The sequence below is a fragment of the Bos indicus x Bos taurus genome, chromosome 7 (assembly GCF_003369695.1).
Source record: "Bos indicus x Bos taurus breed Angus x Brahman F1 hybrid chromosome 7, Bos_hybrid_MaternalHap_v2.0, whole genome shotgun sequence".
Classification (NCBI taxonomy): domain Eukaryota; kingdom Metazoa; phylum Chordata; class Mammalia; order Artiodactyla; family Bovidae; genus Bos; species Bos indicus x Bos taurus.
The window spans coordinates 23,642,922-23,666,144 of record NC_040082.1 but is presented as its reverse complement, the minus strand read 5'-3'; the positions used below and the strand labels follow the sequence as shown (position 1 = coordinate 23,666,144).

The window sequence follows — 23,223 nt, the reverse complement described above, 5'->3', positions numbered from 1 at the left end:
ACACTCAGTGAATCTGGGCAGGCCGTTCAGCTTTTGGGATGTATTTTGCGTATTCCTAGGCATCGCATTTCAGCTGGGTGCAGCTTTCTGCACTGACTTAGAATTTCTCGAGGATGTAATTGTGCATAAGCAAACATGAATTTGCTTTATGCTCAAATTGGTTCAAATCTATCAGTTATGCTGGGACAAATGCATGTTTTCAAAACAGTGTTGCTATAAAGCACACAAAAAACTGTATTTTAAAAAATAGTTCTTGAGAAATGGTAAGGGTACCTTTTTGAAAATTTCTTTGGAAAGCAGAATCTCTTAATATGTATGTTACATTATTTTAGATTTTGGTATTATTATTTTTTTAATGTCTAGACAGGAACAATCTGGTTTTTAAGTTGGTAGTTTAGTAGATTTTACTTCATTTCCATAAAGAATTCATGAAATAATTTTAATATTTTTGAAAATTCAGGATCAAGAACAAGTACTGAATGATGCAGTGGATGGCAAGGAAATTTATAATACAATTCGTCGTAAAACAAAGGATGCCTTTTATAAAAATATTGTTAAAAAAGGTTATCTTCTAAAAAAAGGTAAGTGTAAACTTTTAAGATTAAAGATTCAGCTTCTTAATAGAAACATTGTGAGTACTGGGCATAAATCTTATTGAGATATGAATTTAACAAGTTGGCATCTGATTCTTGGTCCCCTGGTCACCTGTCCATAACTTTTTTTAAGTGAAAATTCTTATTGACATTTATCACATTCATGGTATTGAGGTTTCTAGTTTATATATTTGCCTCAGTTTGGCATTAAGAAATGTGGGGGATGAGGGGTGCATGACTAGCAGAAGAGATTTTTTTCCCTTAGGACCAGAAAAGAATTAATGCTAAGCGAGAATTTTAATGATTTATTGTAATGAAATCTCTAAATACACTGTTAAGGTACCCTTGTCACTTACCTTGTAATTCATTAAAACAAGGAATATAACAAAATATTTTTCTACAGATAGATTACATTTTTCTCATTTTATAAGGATTGGTATTATTGAAGCTTTGGGAATAAAAATTGAAATATGAAATATATTTGACTTTTTTTAAGCAATGATCATTTGTATGATTTTACTATTGGTGATTTTATAGTTCATTATTTGGCTAAGGGAGGACAATTTGTTTTTTTTTTTAACAGGAAAGGGAAAAAGGTGGAAAAATTTATATTTTATCTTAGAGGGCAGTGATGCCCAACTTATTTATTTTGAAAGTGAAAAACGAGCTACAAAACCAAAAGGATTAATAGATCTCAGCGTGTGTTCTGTCTATGTTGTTCATGATAGTCTCTTTGGCAGGTAAGAAATTGGTTTCCTATATATTTTTGGAATTGTTTTAATAATAAACTAGTATGTTCAGATCATTTCAAAGCATAGCAAACCAATTTTGAGAGCCTGAAAATCATCTGAAAATGTCATGTTTACTTTCTAGGATAATTTTTGTTTTTCTCTTTTAGACTAACTTATGCATAAAATTCTACTTCCACTATATCACATAGAAATCTATGGATCTCTTGTATATGCAGTGTGCTTCCCTGCACTTACTGCCAGTCTTTTGAATGACTTTGATTCTTGTCGCCTTTCTCCTATTTTATCATTCTTGGTTAACTCAATGCATCTGATAGTACTAGATCACTCAGTTGTACTATATTAACTTGATTCCTAAGAAAGCTGATGTTGAGAGACAACTGTAGTATAAAAACAATTATTTCAATAGAAAAGAGGAGAGAGTATTTCAGGTTTGAAATTAAAACTTTTTTTCTTACATTAAAGTCACAGTTTTTAAGAAAATAAATAGAAGTAAATCCTGAACATCACAAGGCAAATTCAGCACTTAATTCCATCTAGATTTTTGTAACAAGGGCCTTTCTTTACCTTTCACCATCAGTATTATTAATAAACCTATTTGACCACTTAAAAGATGGACTATCTGTTATGAATCCATTCTAGTGTTTTTGGGTATACTTAGCAATTTTATTACGTATTGCTATGGGGGCTTCCCAGGTGGCACCAGTGGTAAAGAATCTGTCTCTCAATGCAGGAGACACAAGATACGCTGGTTTGCTTCCTAGGTCAGGAAGATCCCCTGGAGAAGGAAATGGCAATCTACTCCAGTATTCTTGCCTGAAAATCCCATGGACGGGGGAGCCTGGTGGGCGAACAACCCATGGGGATGGCAAACAGTTGGACATGACTGGGCGACTGAGTAAGGCACACAGGCGTGATGAAGGAAACACAGATAATTACAACAAATTTTTAACAATCTATTTTCTGCTGCAGGATGGCATTTCTACTAGGCAACTTCAGTTTTTCCTATTTAAGTTGGGAAAGCTTCAAGAGAAATACCTGTAGAGTGTACAAGCTTGTCATTTTTTCCAAATTGTGTTTAGGAGATCACATTAGTATTATTTGAAATTTAACAGTGCCTCTTTTAAGTGATTGAATAGGTTTGGGAGATGCTGAATTGAACAAATAATTTTCCAGACAGCGGGACATTCTGAAGTTGTAGCCCATGTTTGTATTGTGAATCATCAAGAGTGAATCAACATGAAATACTATGAATCATCATGAAATACTATGTGAATCATCATAAAATACTATGAAGTATTTGATGAATTCATTTAACCTTGATACTCTTGCTTGATACCCAGCCCCAAACACTTCTTAATATCTCTTGAAGACAGCTGTCCAAAAACAAAAAAAAGACAAATCTGGGTAAGATAGGAGTTAAGATTTTTTCCCCTCACTTAACAATCTGGGAAACGTGGCCTTCAGATGTAGCAGGTCAGACCTCTGGCTTCCTCTCAGTCTTGCTGCTCTGCCTTGCTTTGTGTGTACTGGGTTTTTGTCACAGAGCCACTTCCTTCATGAGAGCAAAGGTGGCAAACAGTGCCAGAGAAAGGAGCAGTGAACATTTCCTCCAGTAACTACTGAAAATACTGAGAATACACTATTTGTTGTGTTATCAAATAGATAAAGTCATTGTATATTTCTTGCTTTGTGTAAGTGTAGAGCCCCGTATACTGACTTACCTTGAGCATCTGGGTGGAGTCTAATGTGAAAGTTCATGGCAGCCTACAGCAGTAGAGATGACTGCAATGCTCACCCAGCCTGTGGTGTAAGAATGCTGGTCAGCCCTGCTGTTCAGCTGTTTTCTCCAGTGCTTTAGTTGTGTAGCTGTGCAATTTTTCCAGGTTTTTTCAGTATTATTGAGATGTCTCTAATATTGTTTCTTTATATTAAACTTCTGACTTTTAATACTGCTTTACTTTAAATATTAACTGTTTCAGAAGCACAAGTTGAAAGACATTTCAGTCATACAGAGTTATTGCTGTACTGAATATTTACATGGGAGTTTTGCACCTTTATCTTTTCTTAGGCTGAATCTTTTACTGTGGCAGTATTTATTGTTTTATCTTTTTAAGAAGGATGTTTTTGATGGATATTACATTTTAGGTTTGGTGATTATTTTCTTTCAGCCTTGTAAAGAGTCTCCAACATTTTGTCATTCTGATTGTTTCTCTTTTGGAGACTATAGATATTTTTTTTTTCCTTCAAGGTGTATACTTATGTCATCTTTCTCTGGAAGCTTTGAGATCTTTCCTTATTCTTAGATTTTCAAAGGTTAAATCAATATGTGCCTACTTAAAAAAATTTTTTTTTAAATTTATCGTGTTTGCAAAGCTTCTTTATTCTTAAGACCTGATGTCTCCTGTCGGTTTTGAACAATTCTCTGTTAGTGTCTGTTTAAACAGCCCAGCTGCCACTCTCACTTGACTCTTCTGGAATTCACATTGCATGTTATCAACCTTCCACTACATCCCATGTGTCTGTTAAACAGTTTCCTCTATGTTTTTCATAATGTTTTTTTCCTTTCTGTGCCTCAGGTTAGATATTTTCTTCTGATTTGTCTTTCAGTTCACTATTCTTCTGTAGTTAAATGCATTTGTTAAGGTGTTAATTTTATTTATTATATTTGCCACTTTATAATTTCCACTTGAGTCATCCTTTATATTTCTAGTTATCTAACAAAATTCTTTTTTTTATCTTTTTCAAAGAATTTTAATTACTATTAAAAATATTTGAAAGTTGTATCTGTCCTCAACATCTATATTATATGTAGATCTTTCTCATCTGTTTTTCTTTCAGCTTTTCAGTCATTTGATCCTGTAATGTCAATTTATGTTTGACTAAATAGTGGACATAGTATGTGACAAACTGTAGAAGCTATACATAATGTTATTGCCTCCAGAGAGGACTGTTCTTCTGCCAGATAAGTTAGAGTAGGGGTAGTTCATATTGATCTGCCTAGGAAGCAACTGCAAGTATTGGTGAAGGCTGTTTTATCTCTGATTTGCTCTTACTTCTGAAGGCATAGCCCTTCAGGTGTCTCAACAGAAAGCCAGCTCATCTAAAGGCCCTGAACTCATTTGTCTCTCCCAACACTTGTGAAACTCTGAATGTGCTTGGTTAGCTTTTTAGCCTCTTAGATGCTTTCTGCTTATTGCCTCAGCTTCCTGCCCTAAGCAGTTTAGGATTTGGCAAACACCTTGAAAAGAACGGCTGTGGAGAATGTCAGTCTCACCTCGTTATATCTTGGTCCCTCAAGTCTTAGCCACCTCATTGTTCTCCAGTGACTTCATACAGTTGTGTTTTGTTTGGTTTATATTTTATCCATCCAGGAGGGTTAGTCTGGTACAAACCACTTTCAGAGTCAGAAGTTTTCAGCTGACATATTCCACTGTTCTATGGTATTCTTAAAGCATTGAAGACATGGTTTTTTATCTTTAATCCATATGTTAAGCTTGTACTCTGTGTATTTTGCTATGACCTTCTAACACCAAGGTCTAAGATATTTCTTTGGTTAAAGCAAGAAATACAAATAACACTTATTAAATTACAAAAGTTTGAAGGCCCTTTTAAACTTTCAAATCTAATTGGAAAAACAACACATCTTCAAAAAATATGTAAACTACTAATATTGTATTTACTCGTCAAGTAAATCATATGTAATACAGTACATACTTATAGGAAGAACAGAACTAATATTTAGTGTACACTACTATTAGGTCATCTGATCCTCAAAATACGCTTGTTGACATTTCCATTTTAAAAGATGAAAAGTGGCCAGTTGTTAAAAAATTTTTAAGTTATAAAGAAGAAAATTAAAATCACCCATAATCCACTGAGAGATAGCCATTAAGAACATTTTGGGTCTAAAGAACCCAAATGTCTAGTCTTTCCTCAATACATAGAAATGTGTATTATATATCATCCTTAAGCTGCAAGTTTAGTAACATATTTTATTTGTTTTAAAGTCTTTAGATTAGCTATATGCAATTCTAGCACTTCTGCTTCAATTTTGTTTTAACTTTTCAATTTTCTTGTAACTTTTCTATTTTAAAATAATTTACATAGTACTTTGAAATGTTTTTAAACTTTGATAGATTTCAGTACTACAGACAGAAAGCTTTCTAAAGTATATGCAGCTGACATATTCTTTTTAGTAATCTAGTACAGTGGATTATTTCTCTAAATGAATTGTTAATTTTGTATAAATTATATAAGTATATTGATTTTTTTTTCTAAAGTTGGTATAAGTGCTGTAATCAGTACATTTTGTTGAACTTCCTAATAACTTTTTGTTTGTATTTTAAAGGCCAAACTGTTTCCAGATAGTGGTTCAGCACTTTAGTGAAGAACATTACATCTTCTACTTTGCAGGAGAAACTCCAGAACAGGCAGAGGTAAGTTAAATGTTTTTTCAACCACTATAAACCTTTAGTCAGTCCATATTTTCTTAACTAGAACAGAAAACTATTGTACTTACAGTGATAAAAAAAGATGTCTGAAATCTAATCATCTTTTAATTTAAGCAATAAGAACTTGCATGTGTAAAAAAATTTTTGAAAGAAATGCAAAAAAAAAAAAAACTCCAAAACACAGTGAAGGGTTATTGGTAAAATTCCATTCTAAATTGACCTTAAAATACTCTTATGATGTTCGGCTCAACTGAGAATGCTCATTTAAAATCTTCTCTGAAGAAAGGTTGTAGATCAGATCAGATCAGATCAGTCGCTCAGTCGTGTCCAACTCTTTGCAACCCCATGATTTGCAGCACGCCAGGCCTCCCTGTCCATCACCAACTCCCGGAGTTCACTCAGACTCATGTCCATCGAGTCAGTGATGCCATCCAGCCATCTCATCCTCTGTCGTCCCCTTCTCCTCCTGCCCCCAATCCCTCCCAGCATCAGAGTCTTTTCCAATGAGTCAACTCTTCGCATGAGGTGGCCAAAGTACTGGAGTCTCAGCTTTAGCATCATTCCTTCCAAAGAAACCCCAGGGCTGATCTCCTTCAGAATGGACTGGTTGGATCTCCTTGCAGTCCAAGGGACTCTCAAGAGTCTTCTCCAACACCACAGTTCAAAAGCATCAATTCTTTGGCGCTCAGCCTTCTTCAGAGTCCAACTCTCACATCCATACATGACCACAGGAAAAACCATAGCCTTGACTAGACAGACCTTTGTTGGCAAAGTAATGTCTCTGCTTTTCAATATGCTATCTAGATTGGTCATAACTTTCCTTCCAAGGAGTAAGCGTCTTTTAATTTCATGGCTGTAGTCACCATCTGCAGTGATTTTGGAGCCCAGAAAAATAAAGTCTGTCATTGTTTCTACTGTTTCCCCATCTATTTCCCATGAAGTGGTGGGACCAGATGCCATGATCTTCGTTTTCTGAATGTTGAGCTTTAAGCCAACTTTTTCACTCTCTACTTTCACCTTCATCAAGAGGCTTTTTAGTTCCTCTTCACTTTTTGCCTTAAGGGTGGTGTCATCTGCATATCTGAGGTTATTGATATTTCTCCCAGCAATCTTGATTCCAGCTTGTGTTTCTTCCAGTCCAGCGTTTCTCATGATGTTCTCTGCATATAAGTTAAATAAGCAGGGTGACAATATACAGCCATGACGTACTCCTTTTCCTATTTGGAACCAGTCTGTTGTTCCATGTCCAGTTCTAACTGTTGCTTCCTGACCTGCATACAAATTTCTCAAGAGGCAGATCAGGTCATCTGGTATTCCCATCTCTTTCAGAATTTTCCAAAGTTTATTGTGATCCACAGTCAAAGGCTTTGGCATAGTCAATAAAGCAGAAATAGATGTTTTTCTGGAACTCTCTTGCTTTTTCCATGATCCAGCGGATGTTGGAAATTTGATCTCTGGTTCCTCTGCCTTTTCTAAAACCAGCTGGAACATCAGGAAGTTCCTGGTTCACATATTGCTGAAGCCTGGCTTGGAGAATTTTAAGCATTACTTTACTAGCATGTGAGATGAGTGAAATTGTGCGGTAGTTTGAGCATTCTTTGGCATTGCCTCTCTTTGGGACTGGAATGAAAACTGACCTTTTCCAGTCCTGTGGACACAGCTGAGTTTTCCAAATTTGCTGGCATATTGAGTGCAGCACTTTCACAGCATCATCTTTCAGGATTTGAAATAGCTCAACTGGAATTCTATCACCTCCACTAGCTTTGTTTGTAGTGATGCTTTCAAAGCCCACTTGACTTCACATTCCATGATGTCTGGCTCTAGGTCAGTGATCACACCCTCGTGATTATCTGGGTCATGAAGATCTTTTTTGTACAGTTCTTCTGTGTATTCTTGCCACCTCTTCTTAATATCTTCTGCTTCTGTTAGGTCCCTACCATTTCTGTCCTTTATTGAGCCCATCTTTGCATGAAATGTTCCTTTGGTATCTCTGATTTTCTTGAAGAGATCCCTAGTCTTTCCCATTCTGTTGTTTTCCTCTATTTCTTTGCATTGATCGCTGAAGAAGGCTTTCTTATCTCTTCTTGCTATTCTTTGGAACTCTGCATTCAGATGTTTATATCTTTCCTTTTCTCCTTTGCTTTTCGCTTCTCTTCCTTTCACAGCTATTTGTAAGGCCTCCCTAGACAGCCATTTTGCTTTTTTGCATTTCTTTTCTATGGGAATGGTCTTGAACCTTGTCTCCTGTACAGTGTCACGAACCTCATTCCATAGCTCATCAGGCACTCTATCTATCAGATTTAGGCCCTTATATCTATTTCTCACTTCTGTATAATCATAAGGGATTTGTAGATATTCTCAGTATACTCAAAAAGGTAAGTCAGTTAGTTTTGCTAATAAGCGTTGGCTATTCTTCACTGGTTGAACTCTGTATCTAAAAATAGAAATTCAGTTATCACAAGGAAAAATTTGAGGAATTTTTCTATTTTTCTTCTAAGTCTAGATATGTTTTCTTTCAGTATTAGCCATTGATCCAGGTGCAGTGCCTTTATTAAAACTTTTATTAAATTTTAAGTAATGTGAAGAAATGTTTTTAAAGATCTCCTTTTAAAAATACATTGATTTCTCTGAACCACAGTATTTCTGGGGTGTTCAGTGGTATTTTGTAGATATATGGCTGTATTTTCTTCTGCTGATACTCTGTGGAAGGAACCTGAAAGTAGTTTAGAGGTGAAAGAACGTGACTTGATTGAAAAAAGAAGATAATTTGCCAATTCTGGATATGAGACAGATGCTCTTAAAACTCTGGATCCTGGCTTGGGTCCTGATTCATAAATTATGAAGATATGTTTGGCTGTAGAATAAACTTGATGAACGAGCCATTGTGTTTTATGGCTCATAATTGCATATCATTTTTCATGTCATGGAAAAAATATCACAATTGAATACTCATTGTTAGCTTGTAATACACATAAAAACTTGTTTCATGGGTGAAAAAAGTGAAAGTATTAGTCTGACTCTTTGTGACTCCATGGACTGTAGCCCACCAGGCCCCTCTGTCCATGGGATTCTCCAGGAACAATACTGGGGTGAGTATTCATTACTTTCTCCAGGGGATCTTCCAAATCCAGGGATCAAACCCGGGTCTCCTGCATTGCTGGCAGATTCTTTACTGTTTGAGGATGGGTATTTATACCTAATTTGCAAAAATAGGGCTCATAATATTTGGGTAACTTTGGCATTTTTTTTTAATCATTAGAAATTGAGTTAGGAACAAAACTTAAATTTGAGTATCCTGTCTTTCAGTTATTTTATCATATTCTCTCTTTCTAAAGATGTGTTACACAGCTTGATGACATTTCAGTATGTTTTGGGTGTCTCACATAATGTATATATACAACATTTTCTTATTTATCTGTACTCTTTACATATTTCGTGTTTTCATATACCTCGTAAAGTCCAAATATGCCACTGGTATTCCAAATTTTTGTTACTTTGGTGACCTGTAGGATCTCTGGTTATTGTCTTCTCTTTATAAAAGCTATGATAATTGATTTAGTCTTAAATTTGCCCATTAAAAGACGTACTCTAAACATTGACAGAATTCAGATTCATTGAAGTAGCCAACACACTGAAGACATAATTGAGTGAAGCAATAGTACAGAGCTTACTAGAAACATGTATGCCAAACATGGTTATAATTTATAAACCTAAAATTATTCTCTCCTTTCTCCAGTGTGGTAGGGTATTAAACATTTGAGAATATATCTGGAACTTAGTTTTAATATTAGGCTGCAATATTTTATATCTAACATTAATATTTGAAAGGCTTATAAATCACCCAGATCCCCTTATATGTTTCATGGTCTAAGGTAATTAGAAAACTAGTCATCAAATCAGTCATCACATTATCAGTTGGTTTTACAGTCAGCGTTCCTTTCACAAAGTATATCAAGTTAAATTTTGCCTTAGGGTGCCTCAAGTTTAACTGCTTAACTACATGTATATTTATTTTTTGGCTAATAAACAATCACTCATTGACACTTAGGATTAGTTTAGAGATTCTGCAATAATACAATCAATATTTTGCAGAAATTATTACAACTGTTTTGGTCACTATTTTACTTTGTTGGAGCACAGATATATTTAAAGTGCAGGATACTCTTGAGTGTAGAGAAGAAAAGAACTATTGAATTTTGAGGAAGAACCCAAATTGATGACTGGAAACTGCATAAACTGTTATATAGAATATTTCTTTGAAATGCTGTTACTCTTTTTCGTAGGATTGGATGAAAGGTCTGCAGGCATTTTGCAACTTAAGGAAAAGTAGTCCAGGGACATCTAATAAACGCCTGCGTCAGGTGAAATTTTATTTTCTTTGATTTGTGATTGTTACAGATTTGTGATTGTTTTCTGCTTTGTCACTTTGCTCTTTATTTCTTTGAACTATTTTGGGCAACATTTCAAATACTTTAGATTTCTTAAGAGAGGTTAATCTTTTTCAGGCATTTTAAAGCCATGCTCCCACTTGACTTCAGCAGCAGGAGAAATAGTTATTTCTTTATGAAGAAGAATATTCTTATATCCTTGCTGGGTGGTTGTTTAGTTGCTAAGTTGTATCTCACTCTTATGACTCCATGGACTGTAGCCCACTGGGCTTCTCTGTCCATGAGATTTCCCAGGCAGGAATATTGGAGTGGTTGCCATTTTCTTCTCCAGGAGATCTTTCTGACCCAGGGATTGAACCCGCATCTCCTTCTTTGCAGGCAGACTTCACTGCCTTGTATAGGGTACTTAGTCCCTAATGCCATCTGTTGACTACATACCAGGGCCTTTTTTCTTCTACCTAAAGTTCCAGTACCAAGTCAGCGACAACAGAAAGTATTCTGCTTGGCACTATTATTCTTTTCTTCAAAAAATTACTTTGGCCGGTGTCAAAAAAGAACTAAAAGTGCTCATGGAAAAAACCATCTGACTGACAGTACGAATCCTGGTAACTCGAGTGTTTTTTATAGTAATTGCTTTTGAAACCTATTACGTAACTTACAGGTAGTATCCTATCTTTTTTGAAACCTTAACATGACTGTCCTGCATGTTCATTTATGCAGAGTAAAGCTAGGCTTTCTCTTTTTTTCTAGGTATGTAAAGTCAACTGTATACCCTCCATTTCTTTGCTTTTTTCTTCTAGTTATCCCCAGATAATTGAAAAAAAGTTAAGTAAATTTTAGCATTCTTGGAATTTTGAGGAAAGCATAGTACCGTATTTATTGACTAAAGTAACTCTTGTTTTATTAATACTTATGAGAATTTCCAGTAAGCTAGGTGAATTTAACCAAGAAGTGGATGAATGGTTATTTTTAGATGACTCTAAATTTAACGTTCCCTGTAGCCAGAAGTCTGATAATCTCCCTAGGGACATACATGTGCCAGCTTTTTTCCACTTGTGCTTTTATACATATCATTTCTAATCTTTACAACAATTTGCAGTGTAGACTTTATCCTAAGTTTGCATCTGAGGAAGCAGAGGCCCATAGAAATTGACTTGTGCAAGTCCATACAAATAGCAGGTGGCAAGAGGGAAAGAGAACCCGATACTAGAATTTTGGAATCAGAATCTAAATTTTGGCATCAAAACTGAAAAACGGCTTCTTTGGATCTGTATCCTTTTCTGTAAAATGAGAAGGTAGAATCAGTGTTTTTAAAATATTTTCTAGCTGTGGAACTCTATATAGAAATAAAATCTTCCAGAGGAGCATTATATAGTATGTTAGATTTTGCTTTGGGTGGTGACAGTTATTTACTTAAATTAATAAAGAATCCTCTTCTCAACTTTATTTCCTGTGAATCATGGTTTTATAGTAAAAAAGGTATATTTCATTATTTTTGTCGGACTGTAATTGGAATAATAACTTGTAAAATACAATTATATTTATTTTTTAAGTGAGAATTTGCTGAATGCTTGAGTGTCATATTCTATGTCACTTAAAAAGGAAAACATAACTGAAAGTCATGTTTCCTGAAAAAGAGGGGGATAAGTCACTACTTTGGGTTTTTATAATTGCCTTTGAAACCTAATGTGTAATTCTTGAAATCTGGGGTAATACTTTTTGTGTTTTCTTTAGGTCAGCAGTCTTATTTTACATATTGAAGAAGCCCATAAACTCCCAGTAAAGCATTTTACTAATCCATATTGTAACATCTACCTGAATAGCGTCCAGGTAGCAAAAACTCATGCAAGGGAAGGGCAAAACCCTGTATGGTCAGAAGAGTTTGTCTTTGAGTAAGTCTTATTTTCTTGTTACATTAGATGATTTTCTTATCCCATAATGCATTTTCTTTCTTTTTTTTTTTCCTTTTAACTCTGTATCTAAACCAGTCAGAACAAGGTGCCAGGCTCAGGCATTTTAATAGTACCTATATTTGTTTTTTATCTTATCTGTTTACTTTTGTTAGTAAAGTGCTATGTCCATGGTTTTTCACCTAGTTATTCAGTGACAAATCCAAAAGCATCTACTAACATACGCATACAAAATATTTATGAGGGTTTCCACAGTGCACTTGGGGAAGTTAAAGATGGTAGGCAAAGTGTAGTTTGTCTGTATTCTTGTATACCAAATGATAAACCTGTTTTGAATCTAGTTTTAAATCTACCACTTGAACTGGGTTAAGTAGCAGAAATAAATAGGGAGCTTATTCGATACTAGAGACAAAGGAATTAGATAGTTTGATGCAAGGACATTTTCTTAATTCTTTTTCTCCCCACATGCTTCTTTAGTGATCTTCCTCCTGACATCAACAGATTTGAAATAACTCTTAGTAATAAAACGAAGAAAAGCAAAGATCCTGATATCTGTAAGTTAATACAGAAATTTATTTCTAAAGTAAACAAGTATGTTTTATATACTTTGGAAATTCATAATGAAGTAGAGTCTAAAATGGAAATTATAAAGGTATGTAAGTAGTGTAACTTGAGATTGCTTTTTGTACGTATGAAAATATTAGTTGTTGAGAAAGAATGTGTCCAAAAAAGAAAAAATAAAGACCAAAATGGCTAAATTGTATATACTCTAATCTTAAACCCTTAAAGTAGTGTCTGTTCACCCTCCTCACTCAATGAATAACAAGAAAAAGAAAATAGTGACAGCGGTCATCTTTCTGTGATGCTTCCTTACCCCTTCTTCCTACTTTTTAGGTTTCTCCTACTCTCCTGTCCTTTGCATGGACATGAAAAAAAGCACTCTATTTTTCCTTTAAAACACTGTTCACTTCTAGTGCCAGTCCTTGTTCTCAGCAGCATGCTTTTCCCAGCCCATTTCGGAAACAGGTGACAGTGGGATTTAGCCATTCACACAAGAGTGAATTAGATTAATCCTTAAATATCTTCTTAAAAATCAGGCTTAGGAGGAAAAAAGTGATACATGTTAACAGAATCAAAGCCTGGATTTTTTGCTATATTCTGTAACTTCTGTACTGTTTTAAGTGGTTAACATTTTTTAGTGGTTCCCATTATTTTTAAGATAAAATCTAACCCCCTAGTAATGATACAGAACCTTTCCTGACATACTCCAATCTTCTGTATATTGTATCCTTGTATATTGTATCTATCTTGTATATTGTATATTGAATCTATCCTTCTCTCCAGCTGCACCAGCCTTCTTATTGCTCTTAAATTATCCATGGATTTTAAAACCATCCGCCATACCTTGTGTTCAGACTGTGTGCACACTGCCTTTTTTCCTCTACCTTTCTACTTAGTTACACCTCCAGATCCTGTTACAGTCAGCTTAACGGGTATCTGTTTGGAATGGATGTTTAGAACTTCACGGGCTGAATTACAAATTGTTTCTCTGTACTTCATCAGCATTAACAACTTTATAGCACTTACTGCAGGGTACCATAATTGATTTCTTGCCTCCTTGGCTACACGGTGATCTCCATGCATGTCAGAGACCATGTATTAATCATGTCTGTATTCCACATCCTTGCCTATCAGAGAGTCTGGCACATAGTAGGCATTCAGTAAATGAATGAAGTAAGCATTAAGTGTTAAAATTTGTGGTATTACTTAAAAGTCCTTTAATGAAAAGCGTTTAACACTATAGAGAAGATATAACATTAGGAAAATTTGTGGGACTAATTACAGTGTCATCTTTTGAGACAGTAATCATTTGATATTTTTCTGTCAAAGTATTTATGCGCTGCCAGTTGAGCCGGTTACAGAAGGGGCATGCCACAGACGAATGGTTTTTGCTCAGCTCCCATATACCATTGAAAGGTATTGAACCAGGATCCCTGCGTGTCCGAGCACGATATTCTATGGAAAAGATCATGCCAGAAGAAGAGTACAGCGAATTTAAGGAGGTATTTAAGTTATTTACCAGACTATTTATTTTTAAAAGCATTAAGAGAAATAGTTAACTTTTAATGAAAGGTCCATTGAGTTAAATATAATAATTTCATAGTTTAGTGGCACAGTGACAGAGAAGATTGAAAACCTGTGCAGCAGTATGACATTGGTATTAAGTCTATGAATATAAAGGCTACAATCTCATTCTGTTTTTAGTACATGTATTCAATAGAACATACTCCTAAATTGAGAATGCATCAAGCCCATCTCTCTCATGTCTCCTGCATTGGCAGGTGGGTTCTTTACCACTGGTGCCACCTGGGAAGCCCATAGAAGAACATATTTTCTGTTAATCTGAGAATGCTCAATATTGTATACTTTCAACAACCTTTCTCGATGTTTTTTTTAGCTTATACTGCAAAAGGAACTTCATGTAGTCTATGCTTTATCACATGTATGTGGACAGGACCGAACACTACTCGCTAGCATTCTACTGAAGATTTTTCTTCATGAAAAGCTTGAATCATTGTTGTTATGTACACTAAATGACAGAGAAATAAGCATGGAAGGTATAGTATGGATGTGTTAGTGTGATACTTTTAAAAACTGGGTTAATGATTCAGTTCAGTCACTCAGTCGTGTCCAACTCCTTGCGACCCCATGGACTTCAGCCTGCCAGGCCTCCCTGTCCATCGCCAACTCCCAGAGTTTACCCAAACTCATGTCCACTGAGTTGGTGATGCCATCCAACCATCTCATCCTCTGTCATCCCCTTCTCCTCCTCCAGTCTTTCCAGCATCAGGGTCTTTTCCAATGAGTCAGTTCTTTGCAAAAGTGGCCAAAGTATTGGAGTTTCAGCTTCAGCATCAGTCCTTTCGATGAATATTCAGGACTGATTTCCTTTAGGATGGACTGGTTGGATGTTGTCCAAGGGATTATCAAGCGTCTTCTCCAACACCACAGTTCAAAAGCATCAATTCTTCGGCGCTCAGCTTTCTTTTATAATCAAGTATATATGGACTTTATTTTAAAACATTAAATAATTAAATCATCTTACAAAGGAAGTTACTCAGTTTTTCCTTCATTAAAAAATTAGTTGGAGTGTCAGTTGAGATTCGGAGTGTCAGTTGAGATTCTTATGCTGGCTAATATAGGAAGCAGGGGGTTACTTATATTTAATACAGGTTTCTATCATGGCAAATTAGTATTAGAAGCAATAAGAAAGTGACTTCCATGTCCAGATCATTGGTTCATAGTGTGTCTGATTATTAAGAACAGTGTGGTATGCTTACCATGTTCTTGTTTTTTTTTTTGCTTATAAATTCACTGCACAAAAGTTGGGTGTCAGCTGCATTTTATTTCTAGCGTCTATATAGATAGGTAGTTTCTAGGCAGCTGGACACATTGTACTTTGTAACCACGTGGAAACACGTCAGAATAACCCATTTCCAGCCAGCACTTTGACTCACACAGTACTTGCTTCTAGGTTCCCCAGGTATTAATAAACTGTAGAATCTAGAACTATTTCCTCCTACTCATAGAAAATACAAAAATATAAAGTGGTGGTAACATATTTTATACTGAGATTTTTTTCTTTCAATATTTGTTTTTTAGAATTTTATTAAAAGATGTTAATGGCTATATGTTAGACTACTAAATTAATCTATACTGGGATTTTGTTATATGCTTGTTTGGAAATCAACTCATAGTTTCCAGTGTGGGCTCAGTGGAAAGCAAGGCTGGATTCTGGTCCTAGTTTTGTCACTATTTGGCTCTCTAGTCTTACTGATGTAAGTCACAGAACTGTCTGAAGCCTTTGTGTGTTCATATGAACATGGCAGTGTGAATCCCTTCTGTTTATGATCTTAGGAAGTAATAGAAGTCTTTTGAAGAGTTAAGTTTATAGAAATACAGGACATCATTATATTTAGTAATGCTGCATGCAGATAAATGTGCTTAAATGGCTATAATTGGTTAAGGAAAACAGTGAATTCAATTAATTTCCAATTTGATTCACAATAGTACAATCCTTTACAAATAATTTTGTAATATTAAATATTTATGTAGATGAAGCCACTACCCTCTTTCGAGCCACAACACTTGCGAGCACCTTGATGGAGCAGTATATGAAAGCCACTGCTACACAATTTGTTCATCACGCTTTAAAAGACTCTATCTTAAGGATAATGGAAAGCAAGCAGTCTTGTGAGGTGAGTAATGTTGTATTTTAGCAAAGAGCATATTTTAATAGGTGAAAATGTATTAGCTGTCTAAAACTGTTCATCAGAGCAATTATACCTTTTGTAATACAATTGGAAAAATGTTATGTAAAACAGACTTCAAAAGGATGTACTTTATTTGGGGATTAAAAACCTCAAATTGTGCCAGAGATACATGAAAGTACTTTTATCATAAAGTGTATACTACTTTCAGAAAGTGTGCATAACATAAATTCAAGTTTTTGTTAAGAGAGTTCTCTTGTGTAAGTTCTAAATAATATCTAGGTTTGTCCTTAGGGTTTTTTTTTTTTTTTTTTGGTGGCAGGGAGGTGGGTGGTAGGAACGGTAGAGGTTATCTCCTTAAAAGCAAATAAAAAACATCCTTTTAGGATTGATTATTAAAGGCTTCAGGCTTCCCTGGTGGCTCAGATGGTAAAGAATCTGCCTGCAATGCAGGAGACCTGGGTTTGATCCCAGGGTTGGGAATGTAAACTCGTAACAAACCATTAAGAAAAAGAGTAGAATCTCATTTATGTGACTCTTTTATCATTTTATTTTGAAGGTAGAGGAACTACAGAAGGATAATATTTTTTAGGTCTGATACAGAATAAAAGAATTGCTTTTGATAATGTATACTGGGATCAGTCAAGATGTTAATTCTGCACTAAGTTGTCAGTTTTTACTTATTAACTTAAAGAGGACAAATTGATAATATAGTATTGCAGACCTGGGTTAACACCATAGTTAGCCTAAGTATAAAGGATACAGAAATGCAGCAAGTCTGCAGAAAGTCTCTGGATGTTGAATCCAGGCTAAGGTATTTAGATTCCCATAGATACATCTACTCCATTGATTCTAGACAAGAATTCTTACATTATCAAAAGTTACTGGAAAGTTCATGATGCTGCCACTGAGGCATCTGGTATTTTATCAGTCTTTTAAAAAGTCTTGCTCATAAAAACTTTTCTAATAAGTTTTTTCCTCACATAAATTTAGAATTAAGATAGGTTTTATAATAATATATAGTGATCTTTCTTCCCAATTAAAATACTCCACTATATCTATGAATATGTGGCCATTTAAACGGGGTTTTTGTGTTTTAGTTGGGAATATTATCTTTAAAATAGTCTAATACAGTTTTGTGTCCCTGTAAAGTCTATGGTAAAATGTGGTAAATGAATAAAAGAAAATTTTATTGATTAGTATTAACCCCAAGGCAGCTGAAAATTGTTGAATAATCATTGCTTGCTCTTCAGTTGAGTAGTTGGGAATAAACAGTAATAAGCCCATTAGGAGTTCCATAGAGTAAACTACTTGAAATTCCCATTTAGTCCCATTACCAACACCAGAAGACTAATACAGATTGAAAAATGGAAAAATAGAGAACTCTGCAAACAACTGTTTGATTAGCTTGATTCATTTGCATTTATTATTGTAAAGATGCATTTATATTGATTTATTCCTTCTCTTAGTTAAGTCCATCAAAGTTAGAAAAAAATGAAGATGTGAACACTAATTTAGCACACCTATTGAACATACTTTCAGAGCTTGTGGAGAAAATATTCATGGCTTCAGAAATACTTCCACCGTAAGTGGTGAAATTTTAATTTGACAAGAAATTGTATATTGCCTTTTTAAAATCTGTATTTATAAAAACATGTGTAAGCTTTTCCACTATCCGGATGTTGTACTTTGAAAACAGTAGAGTTTTTAACCTTTACATGATGAATTGTGTTTAAGGAAAAAGTGACTTGAAGAAACCAAAGTGAAATATTTGCATTAAAATAAACCATGTTTTTATACAGGCCAGTATGTATGGTTTATCTAGTAACTTGGGGAATGAATAGAAGCGTATAGTCTCAGATTTGAGATCATGAAACGTATGCACCTCTCCCATCTATAGTTGGGTATCTTCCTCATTATGTACACAAGGTAATTACTTGGTATCTGCTTAGTGGCTTCCAGTGTTGGTGAATTCACTTATTCAGGCAGAAGTTAACTTGCATTAAAATCTGCCTCCATTCTAGTATCTTTTCATTCTTTTCATTAATATAGAAGTAATCTGAAAATGGTAGGGTTTCCTCCATAGTAGATATAAAGAACTGGCTAAATGAATTGACGAAAACCTAAGTTTCCCTTATCCTTTGCTAAATATCATTACTTGTAGCGGAGTACTTTTTTTGGGAAAAAGCTTAGTTGCATTTAAAAACGTCATAAGCTTTAGACTGCAATAAGAGCAGTATTTTCATTTGCTTTCTGTATTGAGATGATTGTGTTATTTTGGCAGGACACTGAGGTATATTTATGGGTGTTTACAGAAATCTGTTCAGCACAAGTGGCCTACAAATACCACCATGAGAACAAGAGTTGTTAGGTAAGGCTTATTAATTGATTTGTTAAATTATTTTAATAGCCTGCACCAACAGTCAAGTGCATAAGTGTGGAAATGTGGAGACTAACAGTATATAGTATACAATTAAAGACCTTTTTTGTTTGAATTTTATGTCAGGCCCTGTTGAATATTTTCTAAATTCAGATAGCTCCTAAACTTTAACTTACTGTGTGTTTTTTTTGAAGTTACTATGAAATACTTAGCTAGCTACCGTTTTGCATTTTCTAAAAACCTGAACATTCAATGATAGTCAATTAACTATTTGGGAAGGTCTTTTGTTTGTTTTTCAACCATACAAAATGAGGTTAAAAGTTATATAACCAACAAAAATATGTAGCTAACGTCACATAGTACCCTTCATACACACATATATACATTCATGCATATATATGTATTGTTGTTTAGTCACTGAGGCATGTCCAACTTTTTTGCAAACCCATGGACTGTAGCCTGCTGGGCTCCTCTCCGTGGGATTCTCCAGGCAAGAATACTGGAGTGGGTTGCCATTTCCTTCTCCACGGGATCTTCCTGGCCCAAGATCTAACCTGAGTCTCCTGCAATTGGCAGGCAGAGTCTTTACTGCAGAGCCACCAGGGAAGCCCATATATGTGTATACATACATAGAGAAGGAGAGAGAAACAGAGGTAGAAGAAGAGGGAGGGGGGAGACCAAGATTAGTTAATGTGTCTCTGCTGCTGCTGCTAAGTCGCTTCAGTCGTGTCCGACTCTGTGCGACCCCATAGACGGCAGCCCACCAGGCTCTCCCGTCCCTGGGATTCTCCAGGCAAGAACACTGGAGTGGGTTGCCATTTCCTTCTCCAATGCATGAAAGTGAAAAGGCAAAGTGAAGTCGCTCAGTTGTGTCCGACTCGAGCGACCCCATGGACTGCAGCCCACCAGGCTCCTCCGTCCATGGGATTTTCTAGGCAAGAGTACTGGAGTGGGGTGCCATTGCTTTCTCCAATGTGTCTCTAGGAAAAGCAATAATTGAACCATACAGATATTGATTAATTGGTTTGTAACAGTCTGTGTCTTGGTGCTCATCTCCTGCCAGAGTCTATAGTTCAGAAGCTGTCTCAGTGTGTTAGTTGTGGAGTAATTAGAAGGAATTGCTCTGTCAAGTCATAGAATTTTTTAGCTTATATAGGAGGACTTTGGTATTATTTTAACTTTTGCAACGAGGAAGGAGATCTGTAGATGCTGAATTTGCTTAAGGTTATATAGTTAGTGGCTAAGGCAGAACTAAAGGCAAAAGATCTAAGACCCAATCTAATATCCTTAATATCTGAAAGGCTTTATTAAGCACACCACAACCTATTCAAGACAGTAGGAAAATTACTGCAAAAGCATCAGAGAATTCAGCAGTCTAATCATAATAAAATTTAACATATAGAATATATGCTGCCCATCATGTTACAGACCATTAAAAAAAAAATCCACTGGGCATCTACTGAAGACACCAGTATCACAGAATTAGTTTTGAAAATGTGCATTAATCCTGTCCCAACCTATATTTGTAGAGAGATCTCATTTTACAGATAAAATCTCTTGCTTACTAATGATATGACAAATATCTAAGAATTGTCAATTTTACATTTTTTGGCTTTAGTAGAGATGAGAGAATAGAAAAGAATTACAAGCATATGTTTCAGTATGTTTGTTAAGCAAACAGCTGGAAATTCTGCTATGCAGTTTGATATGACAGGGTATTTTAATAAGGGGCATTTATGGCCTAGGTGGTGACTTCTGCCCCTAGTTAAGCTTTTAAATATACATGTAGATACCTAGTATCCCTCTTATATTTAAAGTTACCTGTAAGAATTCACAGAAAGTAGATTTGCACACTGAAATTCTTTTATAATTCAGTGTGGTTAGGTTATATTTCAGATTCAAAGGCAAAGATATCAGAATGTTTTCAAGTAAAACTTATGCAAATTTCCTCATAAATTAAAAGACATCTAAAGATTTAATGTGCTGAGAATCAACATATTCCTTTTCTAAGATTTCCCAAAATTAGCAAACAACATTGTTGGGAGGTGAATGCTGAGAAGTGTTATTCACTCTAATAGAGAAAAGAGATTGTGTCAGTAATTTCTAAAAAGAATTTTATCAACTTGGAAATAATGTGTGTCTTTCCAAGGGCAGGTGAGAGGTCAGTTATGAGTGTGGATCCCTCTTTAAGAGTAAATTAGAGAAATATTATCTAAATGAGGACTACACCAGTAACTGAAGGGGGCAGACTAGCAATAGCTATATACACTTGTAGATGTACTTTGTTCCCAGAGTAAGATCAGCAGGTAAAATCACCTGACAACTGTTGTTAAATGTGCGTTTTTACTGTGTTGTTTTGCTATTAATATTTTGTAATCTGAGAATTTTTTAGACTTTTAGAATGCATAATGTCTTTTCCTCCATTGCCTTAAAGGCTTTTCAACATTATGTTTGTATACTTTGTCATTTATTAAGAAGTCACTTTTCCCCTAGTACAATGGATTCTTAATTTTTACATAATAATAAGTGAACAAAGTCAGTATAACGAACTTGATTTATAACAGACTGTTCTAAGAAAGAGGAAAGAGAAGTGAGAGAACGTCAATTTTAAGACCTTTACAGAACTATGTATCTATTAAAAAGGCTTGCTTGTACTCCTATAATATTTTAGAAATTCCTAGTGTTCCTAAGGACACTCCTTCCTCAAAGTAAGTATAAAATGCACTGTTGGCCTGAAATAAACAGTGAATTTTAGATATAACTTAAATTTTCCCAAAGTAAACCTACAATTCTAAATGAGAATGTTTAAGAAGCAGAATATATATATATATATATATATATATATATATATATATATAAAAATATATATGTACGTTCTTTAAAATAGCTTATTTTCATAAAGTTGTATATTTGGTCAGCCCTACATTAGTTCAAAGTTCATGGTTCTACAGGTATTAAAATTTTTATTATTTTAATGTGACACATAATAGTACTTTTCTAAAATAACAAAATTTCCCTCCCATTCAGTGGTTTTGTTTTTCTTCGACTTATCTGTCCTGCCATCCTGAATCCACGGATGTTTAATATCATCTCAGGTAATAAATTTTGAAATTAAAAAAAGTTTCATACTCTTTAGTGAGGTTATTCATTTTTTCTTTTAAATCTGATCTTTAAATTATTTACTTCTAAGACTTGGTATAAAAAAGCACCTGACTTGTTTTTGCTGTTTTACCTTTTCTTTCCATTTTGCTTTTTTTCCTTTCTTTCCACTACTATCTGAAGCCTGAGATGGCATAAGTAGACACGTACCATTTTCTGCCCTGTCCAAACCCATGTCTCAGACTCTTAGGACTTTTTCCAGTCTGCAGTATTGGCTTTTTCAGGTTGGGAAGAAGAGCTTTCTGTGTGCTTTTAGCTCATGCTAGACTCTCGTCACTACCATCACAAGTTGGATTTTAAAATTATAGCTGCAATTGTAGTTGTACTCTGCAAATACTTATGAAGGAGCTCTTTGAGATTTCCCGGTAGAGATTTCTTGTCACGAACTACATAATGATAATTGGCACTTTAAACTCCAACAAACCAGATTCGGTTTTGCATTTTACATATGCCCATTATGGACTGGTAGTAGAATTTTCAAATAAAGGATAAGAATGATATTTGTGACTATCAATGTAATCATAAGCCATTATTAGCAGAAGGAATCTGAAGCATTTTTGTCTTAATAATTTGAAGCTTAACACTGAAACATTTTGGGGATATCTTCAATTTTACCTTTATAGCTATTGTATCTTTGTAAATACTTTCTGTTGCTACTAAAAGGGTTAAATCTTTGGGTCTATAAAGAATTAAGGGTTTAGAATTCTTTTGGAGAGATGTGTTTATCTGAATGTTGGACTCTGAACCACTAGGCAATATTATTTATTGTTTAGCAGCTTAAGATAAAAAGAATACAATCTAAAATCGGGCAGCCAGATAGGCTATCTGTAGGCTTTTACTATAAAACAATTTCGTTTCAGAGCTTAAAATTAATAGACAAATACTTTTCATTTACATCCTACTGTCAATATAGGGCAGTATTTCCTGATTATATGTTTTTCTCCTCAAAATAAAGCAGAGATTCCAGACTTTATTTTTGTTATTGAGCTTTAAAGTGAATTGACTCACTGGAGGCTGGGAGCAGGAAACTGTTCATATTGCAAATTGACAACCCGGGTGGGTTGAAATTCACAATTTGTGAATTGTCCCCAAAGGGTATGTGGAGTGACAGTCTTTTTAGTGATAAAGTTTTGAGGTATTTTATAATACTATCAACCAGTTGGGAATTGCTGAGCCTTGTAGTACCCTTTTCACAAACTACAGGTGCTAATAAGTGTGTTTGGTTTCCCCCCTTTAAATCAAGCTCTTTTGATTTCATACAGGTCATACACTTGCCAAAAAAAATTGCATTCTGAATGGAAGAATGTTAGTATTTTTAA

At 34.9% G+C, this 23,223-nt stretch overlaps 1 protein-coding gene across 1 annotated transcript in view; it reads left to right on the top strand.

The window, feature by feature from the left end:
* RASA1 (RAS p21 protein activator 1) overlaps window positions 1-23,223 on the top strand; it is a 113,814-nt gene that overhangs the window by 81,533 nt on the left and 9,058 nt on the right. Inside the window, exons 10-21 of the mRNA XM_027545665.1 lie at window positions 461-581; window positions 1,177-1,333; window positions 5,694-5,781; window positions 10,080-10,157; window positions 11,919-12,076; window positions 12,572-12,648; window positions 13,985-14,157; window positions 14,553-14,712; window positions 16,211-16,353; window positions 17,835-17,950; window positions 18,650-18,736; window positions 21,773-21,840. Of these exons, the coding sequence (XP_027401466.1) occupies window positions 461-581; window positions 1,177-1,333; window positions 5,694-5,781; window positions 10,080-10,157; window positions 11,919-12,076; window positions 12,572-12,648; window positions 13,985-14,157; window positions 14,553-14,712; window positions 16,211-16,353; window positions 17,835-17,950; window positions 18,650-18,736; window positions 21,773-21,840 (1,426 nt within the window). The remainder of the gene's footprint in view (window positions 1-460; window positions 582-1,176; window positions 1,334-5,693; window positions 5,782-10,079; window positions 10,158-11,918; window positions 12,077-12,571; window positions 12,649-13,984; window positions 14,158-14,552; window positions 14,713-16,210; window positions 16,354-17,834; window positions 17,951-18,649; window positions 18,737-21,772; window positions 21,841-23,223) is intronic.